Raw genomic sequence first — 15,500 nt, forward strand, 5'->3', positions numbered from 1 at the left:
ATCTGCGACTTTTTTTCTTGTAGATTTGCCACTTTAATCTAATAAATTTGCAACTTTTTTCTCGAAATATTACCTGAAGTTACCAAATATAGTTTTTTGCCTGATAAAGGGTTAAACTGATAGTGGCAGGTTTCTCGTAGAGGAAAAGTTGAATTTGCAATGTAGAACGAGGAAATAATAGCTGGATAGTAGAAAAGGTCATGATCAAAGAAACATTCTCCTGTAAAATGAGGCGATAAATACAAAAGTGGACTTGAAAATGCACAAGCTAAAACAGAAATCAACATAAAACCACTGTATTATATCAACTTTGCAGAAATGTAGAACGAGGAAATAAAAAAAGGATAAAAACACATGAAAAATGTTTCAAATACTTACTTTGCAATGCCATCCCTGCCTCTGGTTACCAAAAACAACGATGGAGCAAACCTGAAATAAAAAAAAGAAAGCCTAAATTAATATTTCCAACTTGTCTTCTGCTATAATGATGATAAACGGAGATACACGCCTGCCTCTCTTCATCCATTAATTAATATTCCAGCCAGGTGTCTGCTCCCTCACACAACACAGTCAATCAGGATTTTTTATATGCAACCAGAGTCTGACAGTTCACCAGATGACCCCCCCCCCCCCCCGCGTCTCAGCCTGCACCCTGACCTGAAAATGACAACGCAGAGCCTCGAGGGGGAGGGAGGGCGAGGCGGGCAGAGAGACAGCTGTAAGTCAGGAATGCGAGCCGGTCTGAGTGACCTTTGACCCCGGGCCTCCGCCCAGTACAGCCGTGGGAGAAGCAGCCTGCTGCTGACGCATGGCAATCAGGAACCTGCTCGTCAGGTTTCGCCTGCACTGAGGGAGGGAGTGTGTGTGTGTGTGTGTGTGTGTGTGTGTGTGTGTGTAGAGAAACAGTGAGCATGCTCCTTGTAAGACACTAAACCTCTTAAACTAAAGTAAAAGCCTAGTTGCCGGCATTTTCTGTCTTATTTCAAATACTCTTTTTTTTTTTTTTTTAATTATCTTTTTTATTGATTCCACATATTGACATTTTACATGTGCTGTACAATTTTCCAACAGTAGTAAAATATTCCCATACTTATAGAGACATACACTACCGGTCAAAATTTTAGAACACCCCAATTTTTCTAGTTTTTTATTGAAATTCAAGCAGTTCAAGTCAAATGAACAGCTTGAAAGGGTACAAAGGTAAGTGGTGAACTGCCAGAGGTAAATAAAAAAAGGTAAGCTTAACCAAAACTGGAAAATAATGTACATTTCAGAATTATACAAGTAGGCCTTTTTCAGGGAACAAGAAATGGGTTAACAACTTAACTCTATGGAGTCTTGGGCTATTTTGTCCATTTTTGAATTCTTTTCATGTCTTTGTAAGTCATTTTGTGTCTTTTTTTGGTCATTTTGTGTCTTTTTTTTAGTAATTGTGTGTCTTTTGGTGTCTTTTTTTGTCATTTTGTGTCTTTTTTTAGTCCTTTAGTCCAACATAAAATGTGATTTTGAATCTTTTTTTTACAGTAGAATAAATGTGAAGTAAAACGAAACCTTTTTCCACTACTCTCCTTATTTTATACCTCTCTTGCATCGCCCCTTTTTCTCCCGTTTGAGGGTTTATTTCAAATACTCTTATCAGTAAGACTGACTTGTCTTCTGGCTCTCGTTAAGAAGGTTTCTAGTCATCTGACTCACTGAGGTAGTTTTATTGGAACAGAGCTCCACATTGCGTAACTTCCATGCGACTTGTTGGTGCAAGTTTGTTCTCCACCTCCGACATCACAATACAAATCATTCTTCTCGCTACATTTCCTCTGGTATTCCATTCTCTCAGACATCTGACTGTATCTCACAGTAATCGGTCTGTACGTGTGAATGTCAGACTTTTTTTCCGCATACTTCACCTCCTTATAACATAATTTATTTATATATTTATTACATATATTTTTAAAACTCATCTTAAAACCTATTTTTATTCCTTGGTTTTTAACCACGCATGAGACTCTGCTCTTGTTTTTAGTGTTTTATGTTTTGCTTTTCTTTATTGTTTTTTAAATTGTTTTTTAAAAAGCAATGAATCTATTTATTTTAGTGTTTATTCCTGTTTTATTTATTTTATTGTCTCTTGTTCTGTTTGTTTATGTACAGCACTTTGTTGCGGCTGTGGTTGTTTTAAAGTGCTTTACAAATAAAGTTCAGTTGAGTTATAACGACTTCAACACTATCTCCATGTTGATGATCCTCAAGGCAAATGTATTTGCCTATAAAGGGAAATTGGAGTGTGTCAGTTTGGTGATTGCAACAAGCACATGCCTGTCCATTTAGGATTCTAACTCACTAAAAAAAAAAAAAAACTAAATTGGCTTGTGCCATGTCATGAATCTGACCGTAAATCTCCATACACACTTATTTTGTGCACAAAGTAAGCAACATTTCTGCACACATATTAGTGAATGAGGCCCATTATCCTCATCTCATATACGAATGTTAAAATGCAGACTTAAATATAGACTATTCTTCTGGAATTCCTTCTTATGAGGAACCAAAATAACCCCTCGCTGTCTGATCTTGCATGTTTACGGTCTCCACATTTCTGCAGCCTGAACGTCACTCACCAGAGAAATTCTCTTAATCACAGAAAAATCTGCATTCATAATAGCTGCCTGTACAATGCATTCACTGTCCTGGTTACAAGTGTTTGCAGATTTACCGACAAGATTGTGCATTGTGTTTCTGTGTGTCTGTACTATACATTTAGGAGTGTGGTTGCTGGTTTCTGCAGGCGCTGCACACGACAAGTCAACAAACAGAGGCTTAAACACACATAAAAAAAAGAGGGAAACATTGCCGTGACAGCTGGTTATAGCTTACAACATAATTCCATGCAATGAGAGTTGCCACTTATTTTCCGTCTTCACTAGTAATAAAACAAGTCGGGGCAAAAAAGACTCATGTCAATCTTCTGTGTTGGCTCAAAATGAGTCATAAACCCTTAAATTATCATCTTTACCTGCACTTACAATCAGATCCACACTAGCACAGCAATGTAGGGTAATTAGAGTTGAGCAATGGGTTTGAAGAAAAGGCATTTGTACAAAGCGGAGCTGCTTTGTCTCTCTGCCTTACACTGATTAATTATGTTTTTATGTTAAATCTTGAACTGATATGTTTTAAGATGCTGCCGTGTTGTTGTTAGTTTTGTTTTTTGTCGGTTTGTTTGTTGTTGGTTTTGATTTGTTTTAACTTTTATTCTTTTTTTTCTTGTATACCAAAAAAAGCATATAAAACTATGATTGCTTTGTGTGAAACATGTATTCTAACCAATGTGAATTTGTCAATAAAAAGAATATAAAAAATAAAAAAAATCTTGAACTGAAAAGTAACTAAAACTGGCAGCTAAATATAGTGGAGTAAAAAGTACAATATTTGCCTCAAAATGTAGTGAAGTAGAAGTATAAAGTAACATAAAATGGAAATACTCAAGTAGTGTACAAATATCTCAAAATTGTACTTAAGTACAGTACTTGAGTAAATGTACTTAGTTACAATGTATTTATTTAAGGTTTATTTGAATAGGGACAGATACAAAAACATAGACAATCTTGACAGTTTATCTGATGTATGCATCATAGTGTTTTTAGCCAAAGCTAATTCACGACACTTGTCCCTAGTAGGGCTTTTGATCAAAAATAATAATACAGATTAACATTATTAAAAATACAAGCATAAAACAACAGCATAATAATAATAATAATAATAATACAGAGAGAATACAAGCTAAATATTAAAACTAAATAGTAAAAAACTAAGTATGAGAGCAAGATTGTTGCTGAAGTAGCCACACTTTTGTTTGTTTTTTTAAATGCAACAAATGTAGAGATACATTTCAAGTAGTCTGGCAGTGAGTTCCATAATTTTGTCCCTTTTATTGAAAAGGCAGTTTGAGCAAAAGATGTTCTGCACAGAGATGTAGGGTAATTAGAGTTGAGCAATGGGTTTGAAGACAAGGCATTTGTACAAAGCTGAGCTGCTTTGTCTCTTACACTGGGCCTGTTGATGATGTAAAGCACCACTCCCTCTTCTTTTTGCCCTCTGGCTTTGCATAAGGACGTGTCGTGTTGCGTTTCAGTCCCTCAGCCGACCCCGCCCACTGTTTCTCCCCCAGGCAGCGCACTGTGTGTGTTTACTCGTGTGCAGTTTTGTGTGTATCGTTGTCACTTCTGCAGGGGGGCTGTGTATTGTTTTATATTAGAGATTATAATGAAGAAGGAGGGCTGCATGTTGCTCATTAGTTTCCTCTCTGTGTGGCACTTAACCCATTGAAGCCTGGAAAGCGGATACGTCGTTTTGTAGTATTTGTATAAGCTCTCAAATACTTTTTGATTATCATTTCTATCTGCTACAGAGGCTGAAAAATCTATTATTTAGTACAGGGGTGTCAAACTCAAATACACAATGGGCCAAAATTTAAAACTTGAATAAAATCGCGGGCCAACATTGAACAAATAAACCTTATAATATATACCAAACATGTTTTGCTTTAACATTAAATATGGAGCCAGCAACGCTTATAAACATACAATATATAACTAAATAGTGCAGACATGCAAAATCAAATTTCAAATAAAAAACACATCAATGTCATTAATTTACAATAATAATATAATAATTTGGTATTGCCTCGCGGGCCAGAGTTTGACACCCCTGATTTAGTAGGAAGAGTTGACACTTTTTCCCCCAGAATTTTTCCAGAATCTCCAGAAAATTAGAGGCTTATTTTCAGTGGTGGAAAGTAACTAAGTACTTTTACTCAAGTACTGTACTTAAGTACAATTTTGAGGTACTTGTACTTTACTTGAGTATTTTCATTTTATGTCACTTTATACTTCTACTTCACTACATTTTGAGGCAAACATTGTACTTTTTACTCCACTACATTTAGCTGACAGCTTTAGTTACTTTTCACTCGAGGTTTAACATAAAAAAAACAATAAATTTAGGTGATTAGACACTTTTTTAAATAAACCTCATAACAGAATATCAAATAGTCAATATGAGCCCTACCTTGAGAAAATTAAAATGCTGTATACATAAATGCATCAATAATAATAATATAATATGATATTTGGAATATATAAAACAATATAAGTGGCTCCATTCTGCATAACAAGTACTTTTACTTTTGATACTTTAAGTACATTTTGATGCTGATACTTTTGTACTTTCACTTAAGTACATTTTGAATGCAGGACTTTTACTTGTAGTGGAGTAATTTCACAGTGTGGTATTAGTACTTTTACTTAAGTAAGAGATCTGAATACTTTTTCCACCTCTGCTTATTTTAAAATCGCCCAGCGGTTTTTCAGGTCTCAATGGGTTAATAGGCAAATAACTAACATGCAAGTCCCTGCATGTTTTTCTGGTGAATTGAAATATGTTAACCTGAACTTGATGATCTCGTAAAGGTCCCAACATGTTCGTCTATCTCACTCTCACCTTAACAGGGAACAGCAGCGAGCTGTCAGTCTGGCACCAGATCCTGCAGGACCAGGTCTCTGAGGACTGTCTGTGCTTGCAGCTACTTGCTACCGTACATCTAAAAACACTGACTCACCAGGCAGAAACTCTGCTTGTGTACTCCTACAGTTCTAACTAAGGCGTGGCCTCTTTTTTAAACACAAGCATGAGGGCCTGTTTGTCAAGATGGTAAGCACCCACTCGTTATCTAACCACTGATCAATCTGTGTATTCTAGAAGCTTTAGAAAAAAATCGAAAAACTGATCCAGTGCTGGAGGCGCAGATACAGCTGATATAAAACAAAACCCACATGACTTTTTTGTGTTTCAAGCAGCTCGTACACCATGTCCACACAGAACTTTCCTGTTCTCTGTAAATCAGGGACAGTGTTTGTGTAGTCTTTGTTTTCCTGGGCGAGGCAACGGGTTCAGCCAACTGTTGCAATGCTGCGACACGCCCCGCGTATCGCCTAGGTAACCGAAACTCAGCTCAGGCACTGTACAGTGGGGGTTTTTTATCCGCTGACCCATCTGATGTTTGAAGCTGGGTTAGTTTGTTTGCTGATAAGTCTGGTTCCTCTCTTGGGTTTTCTCCTAATTTTCTTCCCCACAGTTGAAAAAAGACTGGTGCAATCTAAGTTTTTTTTTTTGTTTGTTTTTTGTTAAATCTTTTTATTTCAAAGGACATTCAAACACATTTTCTTTGACTTTTGTTTGTATAGTTTACAAGTCTTTTTCGATTATTTCCCCATACACCCCCCCCACACACACACACACACACAGGGATAATCCAATACATATAACAAATTCTAAATACTATTACCAATAATAAAAAAATAGAAAAAGAGATTAAGTAGAAGAGAAAATACATTCATATATCTATACATAAACACACACACACACACACACACACACTCGCGCGCACACCCACCGACACGCACATGCACACACATACACACCTACACACACACACCCATTGAGAACATAAAAAGTAGGGCTAAGTTATAAAGAAAACAAAGAGAAAAAAAGAAAAAGAAATGTGGAGGGTATTGCTTTCAATCTCAATATGTACATATAATTAACAACCAACATAAGATTTATTATTATTATTATTATTATTTAAGTTTTTATTTAAAATACTATGCAGCAACTACAAACTAAAGCAAAAAATAACTAAACTAAAAGCTCAACAAAAAAAGAAACTCTTATTTTATATGATGGTGGTAGTAACACAGAGTATTGTGGCTTATCTGCTGTTGCCTCCCCCATTGTTCGGTGCAGTTGGTTGTATTATATGCTTCTGACTGGACTTTGCTCTCTTCCAGTTAATGAATGATGCATCTTTTCACTCTCACTGTACCTTGCTCCATCACCGTCTTCACCACCATCCACCCACACAAACAAGCAAGCAGAAACATGGAAGCCACACATTTTACTCAAGAAAAAAAACTCTCACATTACTTCCCACTATCCTGTTAGGCAACAGCCTCTGTGGATAACTTTAGCGGGGTTCTTCCCTGCTCAGTAAAACCAGGAATGTGAATCAGTGAAAGGCAGAGTTGCGACAGAATAGCTGCGATGGATTCTGTTCAGCAGTACGCTGGTGTGACATTCCACACTAACGTAGTGGATTCAATCTGTCCAGTACAGTGGTGGAAAAAGTATTCAGATCCCTTACTGCAGTAAAAGTACTAATATAACACTGTGAAATTACTCCACTACAAGTAAAAGTCCTGCATTCAAAACTTACTGAAGTAAAAGTACAGAAGTATCAGCATCAAAATGCACTTAACCCATTGACGCCTAAAACTTCCTGTAAAACCTCTGGGCGATTTTAAAATCAGCCCCTAAAACCTGAAGTTTTTCTGGAAATTCAACAGAAGTGTCAACTCTTCCTACTAAATAATAGATTTTTCAGCCTCTGTAGCAGATAGAAATTAAATTCAAAAAGTATTTGAGAGCGTATACAAATACTACAAAACGACGTATCCGCTTTCCAGGCTTCAATGGGTTAAAGTATCAAAAGTAAAAGTACTCATTATGCAGAATGGACCCACTCAGATTGTTTCATATATTCTAAAAATATATTGTTGGGTTATTATTTTTGATGCATTTATGTACAGACCGCTATATTAAGTTATTAAATGAGCCCTGTCTTTTCAAAATGAAAACACTTCTTACATAAATGCATCAATGCAAATAATGTTATAGTATATTTAGAATATATCAAAGAATCTGAGTGGGGTCATTCTGCATAACGAGTACTTTTACTTTTGATACTTTAAGTACATTTTGATGCTGATACTTTTGTACTTTTACTTCAGAAAGGTTTGAATGCAGGACTTTTACTTGTAGTGGAGTCATTTCACAGAGTAGTATTAGTACTTTTACTTAAGTAAAGGATCTGAATACTTCTTATTTGTACTTTACTTGAGTATTTCCATTTTATGTTACTTTATACTTCTACTTCACTACATTTTGAGGCAAATATTGTACTTTTTACTCCACTATATTTAGCTGCCAGTTTTAGTTACTTTTCAGTTCAAGATTTAACATAAAAACATAATTAATATGAAATGTTTGCTAACATGTTTTAAATTGAACATCTTAAGAGTATATTAAGTAGTAAAAATGAGCCCTACCTTGGGAAAATTAAAGCGGTCCGTACATAAATGCATCAAAAATAATAATCCAACAATATATTTTTAGAAAATATGAAACAATCTGAGTGGGTCCATTCTGCATAACGAGTACTTTTACTTTTGATACTTTAAGTACATTTTGATGCTGATACTTCTGTACTTTTACTTCAGAAAGGTTTGAATGCAGGACTTTTACTTGTAGTGGAGTCATTTCACAGAGTAGTATTAGTACTTTTACTTAAGTAAAGGATCTGAATACTTCTTCCACCTCTGTTTCTAAGCTTCTCACTGACTCACACATGACTGAAGAAAAACAGATACTATGAGGATATAGCGACTGTGACAAAGGATGAGTAACCATGTTCTCAATAATGAGAACAGGTTTAGTATTCTGCCCCCCCACAGGCGTGTCAGACAGGGAGTGTCTCCCCAGCAGTGACAAGCTCTCAACAAGGGTGTGGCAGCAGTGTGTGTGTGTGTGTGCGTATGGGTGTATGAGGGATCTGGGTGAGGCTGAATACACCTAATTGCTGGAGGGGCTAAACTGAAAAATCCTGACATTTTATTCTACACAATAAATCAACACAATAATTACCAAGTTATGCAGTTCTAACTGTGGTACGATATTAAAAACATTCCAGGTTTGTAACTTTGCTGGCTCCTTTTTCTATCCCAGCAGGAATGAATCAGGTCAGGAGAGAGGCCCAGGGGGCTGGAGATGTACTCTGGTCCTATTCCAGTGGCTCCTAACATACGTTACAGAGTTTGCAGTGATTTGTTATTCGGCCTCATGCCTGTTTGGCAGGCAGGGGTGTAAATAACATGTCACCAGGCTTTGCTGTGTGCTCTGCTGGGCTTTCACATGCCTGCTTAACCCATTGACGCCTGAAACGCCTGTAAAACCTCTGGTTTGTTTTTTATCTGGTGGTAATGGTAGTACATTTATTTATTAAAAGGTACTGTACAGGTTATAAAACACAGATCACATAATAATCCAGCCTACCAACTGCTTTTTTTTTTAAAAGAAGTCGGTCCATTAGACATCCATTAGGTTCTCCAGAATCTTGTTTTTTATATTGTTTTAAAAAGCAATGAATCTATGTATTTTAGTGTTTATTCCTGTTTTATTTATTTTATTGTCTCTTGTTCTGTTTGTTTATGTACAGCACTTTGTTGCGGCTGTGGTTGTTTTAAAGTGCTTTACAAATAAAGTTGAGTTGAGTTGAGTATGCTTGTTGAGATGGGGATAGAAATATAAACTTTAAAAAATATATCTGAAGCTAATAAGAGCTCTCTAATATAGACAAATCATATGGATATAATCCAAAGTTACTGTCTTATGAGTAAACAATTCCTTCTTTTAACCCATTGAAGCCTAAAACTTCCTGTAAAACCTCTGGGCGATTTTAAAATCAGCCCCTAAAACCTGAAGTTTTTCTGGAAATTCAACAGAAGTGTCAACGCTTCTACTAAATAATAGATTTTTCAGCCTCTGTAGCAGATAGAAATGAAATTAAAAAAGTATTTGAGAGCTTATACAAATACTACAAAACATATCCACTTTCCAGGCTTCAATGGGTTAAGAAGAAGGTAAAGCTGTGGAAAAGTCAGTGGTGGAATGTAACTAAGTACATTTACTCAAGTACTGTACTTAAGTACAATTTTGAGATATTTGTACTTTGAGTATTTCCATTTTATGTTACTTTATACTTCTACTTCACTACATTTTGAGGCAAATATTGTACTTTTTACTCCACTATATTTAGCTGCCAGTTTTAGTTACTTTTCAGTTCAAGATTTTTTTTTTTTTAATATTCTTTTTATTGTCAAATTCACATTGGTTAGAATACATGTTTCACACAAAGCAATCATAGTTTTATATGCTTTTTTGGTATACAAGAAAAAAAAAAGAATAAAAGTTAAAACAAATCAAAACCAACAAAAAACATAACTAACAACACGGCAGCATCTTAAAACATATCAGTTAAAGATTTAACATAAAAACATAATTAATATGAAATGTTTGCTAACATGTTTTAAATTGAACATCATAAGAGTATATTAAGTTGTTAAAATGAGCCCTACCTTGGGAAAATTAAAGCAGTCTGTACATAAATGCATCAAAAATAATAATCCAACAATATATTTTTAGAATATATGAAACAATCTGAGTGGGTTCATTCTGCATAATGAGTACTTTTACTTTTGATACTTTAAGTACATTTTGATGCTGATACTTCTGTACTTTTACTTCAGTAAGTTTTGAATGCAGGACTTTTACTTGTAGTGGAGTAATTTCACAGTGTTGTATTAGTACTTTTACTTCAGTAAGGGATCTGAATACTTTTTCCACCACTGGGAAAAGTAGAAGTGCAAAGGCATAGTTTGACATTTTGGGAAAATATAATTATTTACTTTATTCTAAAGGAGTTAGATGAGAAGATTGATCTCATTCAGTTAAATATGAACCCAGAGCCGGGCTGCCAACTTTTCAATTTAGTTTTGAGCGAGATGGTGAAATTACTTCTGATGTTCATAGTGAGAGCAACAGAATAACATTAAAATTCAGCAAAAACTTCAAAAGGAAAACATTGATTAAATTCATTGGAGTTTAAAAATTAGGATTTTGCAATATGATTTGAGCAGAAACCCTTTCAAACTATCATGGAAACTGTTTTATCCAATTAGGGCTCCTTTACTGGCGCTTTGACTTGATATATAAATTGTTAGAAACGGGAGTTTTTCTTTGTACATTTTGGCTCCAAGTACAAATACTGTTAGTCTGACATGAGTCACTCAATTCTTAATAATGTGAGCATCCACTTCTAAGTTATTTCTTCAGTTTTGGTTGTTACACAATCATATGAATACACGCACAAGAGTCAGTCTTGTCTCGTCTTGTCTTAAAAATAATAATAATACATTTAATTTATAGGCGTCTCGTCTTGTCTTGTTTTGTCTTTCTGTTCAACATCCGTGTCCTCTTTTCGCACCGTGACGTTAGTAGTTACACATTTGTTTTCCACTGTGTGAGAAAATACACGCATGTCACGAGAGCGTGTGAAAATGTAAATTGTGTCACGGCTAATGCAGCCCTGACCTAGAGCCAGCAGCAAATTAGCTTAGCTTAGCTTAGCATAAAGACTGGAAACAGAGGGAAACTGCTAGCCTAGCTCTGTTCAGTGATAGCAAAATCCACCCAACAGCAGCTATTGGTAACACAATAACCATCATTTATAAATGGTAAACAGATAGTTTATTAATGTTTAATCATCATTTATTAACTGTATAAAAGCCACTTAGAATGGTAAATACATAATTTATTAATGTTTAACTAACTACATAATTTTTAAATGGCAAATAGATGGTATATTAATGTAAGTTTATAGTTACTTTACCATTAACAAACCAATAAATTATAATTAATAGTTTTATTTGCTCTCATTATAACATATTTTAACACCATATTAAGTATGTTAATGATTTTGAAATTATTCATAGACCTTTAAGAAATTGGTTGAAAACATTTAAAGATTAAATATGTACAGCACTTTGTAAATGGTTAATAATTGGTTTATAAACCAGCTATAAACATTACTTAGGTGGTTATTGTAAAGTGTTACCCAGCTATTAAGCTCACTAATAATAGAAAATATTAATACGCCTGAGTATCGCAATAACATGTTTTGTGATACTTTATACATTTTTAATTACAGTTTACATGCAAATATTCAAAGTAGACTAGATTGCACAAAAAAAATAGTGCTTATCTCTTGTTTAGGGAAGTCTCTTGGTTGTCAGAAAATTACAGATTTGTTTATAGAAACCTCATGTGGTGGTCTGTGATTTCTAACAGGCTTGCTGATGTCATGTTTAGACTGACATGCAAATATTCTAAGTAGACTAGATTGCACAAAAAAATAGTACTAAATAATCTTTTGTTTAGGGAAACTACAGTCTACTGGTTGTCAGAAAATTACAGATTTGTTTGTAGAAAGCTCATGTGGTGCTCTGTGATTTCTAACAGGCTTGCTGATGTCATGTTTAGACTGACATGCAAATAAAGCAGATTATGTTGCCACACATCTGTAAAGCTTCCTGCACCATCTGCACAGACATATAGGCCGCCCACGCACACACACACACACACACACACACCCCTCCACACATATGTCCCCTGACATGCAACACACACTCCTCTGAGCGTAAACTGGTTCCCAGATGACTTTAACACAACACCCTGCACTCACACAGCCCAATCCTCCTGACACAGTAAATAGCCAGTGCAGCCAGCTGAGCCTGCAGCGTTTAACACGGCGCTCTTTGCATTTCGTCTCCACAGAGTCGGGGTCCAGCTGCCCCCAATGGGATCCAGCTTAACACGCCCACCAAACCTCCCAGGTCCCCCCAAAAACCGCACGTCCCTGGCAAGGTTATAATAGTTTTGGATTTTTCATTTTTGTTTTCAAATTCAGTTAGTTTTAATTAGTTTTTAGAGTGGGTTTGCTAGTTTTGATTAGTTTTATTTTTTTGGAAAATGCTTACTTTTAGTTTAGTTTTTATTAGTTTTAGTGTTAGTTTTAGTTTTTTGTAATGGGGTATTTGTTGGGTGCCAGATTCAAAAAGGTCACAATAAATGTTTCCTTTATTTCCTTTGTCTGATCCATCTCAACCCCAATAAGTTTATTAAGTCATAAAACCAGATAGATGAAATTGATTTCACATCAACCAAAAAGGTTTACGTATGAAAAAAGTTGACAAAGACGAAAACTAAGGACATTTTCACTATAATTTTAGTTAGTTTTAGTTAGTTTTGTAACGGCAAAATACAGTTTCAGTTAGTTATCGTTTTTTTAAAAACTCTCGTTTTTATTTTTATTTCAGTTAACGAAAATGTGTTTTCAATTTTAGTTTTCGTTATTTCGTTAGTTTTCGTTAACTATAATAACCTTGGTCCCTGATCCCCCACTGGCCCAACAATGGCTGTTATGGCCCTGTAATGGAGGCAGCAGGGGCTAACTGGATAGCTGTTTGTTATAAATCAATAAGAGAGGATGTGAAGTGGTGCACAGCTAATGGATTTATTGTGGTGGGTGACAGGAAGTGGTGGTCACCATTATCTGACTCACAAGCTGCTGGCCTGTCTGGTCAGAAAAGGGGAAGTTTATTAAGGAGAAGCTGTACCTTCTAGATGCAAAACTATGGTGACAGAATCCTGCAGGCTGGAGCAAATCATGCACTTAGTTCAGGAAGAACACATTTTGAGCAAGAGCATTCGTCAATTGACTGTAACAGGCGGTTGATAAAATCCAGACCATAGCAACGCCAGCATGCCAAGAGCCCACAGAGAAAGAACAGACAATGAGATACAGCGGGTGTGCACTTGAGCAACACACAAACTGAATCTGTATAAATGTGGCAGATGCAGCACAGCCAGCTCCACTTTTTCTTTTGCCTGATCTGGAAACATTCCCAGCAACACAAAGTCAACCACAGTCCGCATGCCAATGAATAAAATAAGCAGCAGAATGGATAATGGCCCTAGATCTGTCAGTTGATTCACTGCAGCTACTCTAATGAGTTGAATTAAGCCAGAAGATGCAGCATGGTGACTGTAAAACTGGTGTGTGGTTGTTTACTCCCTGTGGGATCTCGCTGTGAATTAAAGGAAATGTGAGCCGTCTCGGAGGAGGAGGTGCCCGAGAGCAGAGCAGGATCAGATTACACAAAGCTGATAAAGAAGGAGGGATAGAGTGAAAAGGGGTGTACCCCTCCCCTGTGTGACAATAAACTCATTTGCAAGACGCACAACAAAAGCAACAAAGTTCACCAAAATGTCCATCACATATCAGACGCTGTGGGAGGGACAGAAGTACGTCCAAAGATTGTCTTTTTCCTATCAGGAGAACAATAAATACATCATAAAGATGTGAAAACTATCTGGAAGTCTATGTGGAAAACAAAAAAGAAAAGCAAAAAGATCTTGCAAGTCATTAGAAAGAAAAACTTTCTCAAATAATGACTTAATAATGACTTTTTACCCTTTTTGTTTATGTTTGGGTCTTGAATATTTCATTATGTAAAGAGGAGAGGTACAACTCTTTTTTCTTTATTTTTTATTTTTTTTCCCACATATTTCTTATCTGTAGTAATTAACTAAATTGCTTGTGTAATTACTGTTATTTTTACTATTTATTTATATTCGTTATATTAAAAAAAATATATATTACTATTATTATTATTATTACTATTATTATTTATCTATTATTATTATGTTTTTATTTTTTATTATTTTTTTATTTTTTTATTATTATTATTATCATTTTTTATATATGACTGATTCCAGCAAAGGGAGGGGGAGGGAGTAATTGATATTAATTTTACAAAATTAATATCACAAAATGATGAACATTTTCTGACTCATTTAGAATTTAAAATAATGGATTAAAATAGGAAACATTCTCCAAATAGTTGGGTAAAGTGTTTTTTAGGAGCTACAGTGAGCAGGATGTGTCTCTCTCCATGTTGTTTGGTCGTCGGTAGGAAGGAAGAGGATGAACTAAAGTCTCTGATACGCTGATACAGAGAGCCTCTGTGTTACTTTGTTTGGGGTAGAGAGGAAAAGAGTAGCTGCATTGTCCCATTGACTGCTGTCACACTGAAAAGGAAACCGGGTCTCAAGTGTCCCCCACTGGATGCAACCAAAAAGGCTGAAGCACATCAAGATGGCTCTGTGTGTTCACCGGCCAAGTTTGGTGGCTGCATCCAACCAAAGCTCTGTTTATAGGCCTGACGGGGAGGGATTTTTTTTTTTTTTTTTTCTTGAACTGCCACTGCTACGCATCGGTGTGCGGCTGAGCACTGAGGCGATGTGACAGATGATTAATTTTTCAGGGAGATTAGAGGCACGAGGGAGCAGGAGGAGGGGAGGGGGGGGGCGATTTGGAGAGCAGAGCAAAAGTCTAAAGGGACCCTAAAGAATACAAGAAAACCACAACGGAAACAAAAGAAACCTTAACCCTATAAAGCCAAGTGTATCATATTTGATACACAAGTTTTTGAGACCTATACATCATCAGTGTGATATTATTTTCCTGAAAAACCTGATGTATACATGTGTTGAAGAAAAAAAAACTGAGCAACAAATTGCACAAAAATACCAGATATAGCAAAATTTATATGCAGGTTCCACTGGTGGATCAGTCATTGCTGCGTGAAAACTTCATATCAGCAGATGTATGATGTTGTGTTATATGGAAAAAAATATTTTGCATGTTTGAGGAAAATGTTAAAAGAAAGTAAAGCCTTAAAAAGGTTAAAAATGTTGGGTTTTATATGTTT

At 35.7% G+C, this 15,500-nt stretch overlaps 1 protein-coding gene across 1 annotated transcript in view; it reads right to left on the reverse strand.

The window, feature by feature from the left end:
- jupa (junction plakoglobin a) overlaps positions 1-15,500 on the reverse strand; it is a 53,383-nt gene that overhangs the window by 28,308 nt on the left and 9,575 nt on the right. Inside the window, exon 2 of the mRNA XM_059350484.1 lies at positions 379-429. Coding sequence (XP_059206467.1) covers positions 379-391 — 13 coding nt within the window. The 5' untranslated portion in view covers positions 392-429. The remainder of the gene's footprint in view (positions 1-378; positions 430-15,500) is intronic.

The sequence above is a fragment of the Centropristis striata genome, chromosome 1 (genome assembly GCF_030273125.1).
Source record: "Centropristis striata isolate RG_2023a ecotype Rhode Island chromosome 1, C.striata_1.0, whole genome shotgun sequence".
Classification (NCBI taxonomy): Eukaryota; Metazoa; Chordata; class Actinopteri; order Perciformes; family Serranidae; genus Centropristis; species Centropristis striata.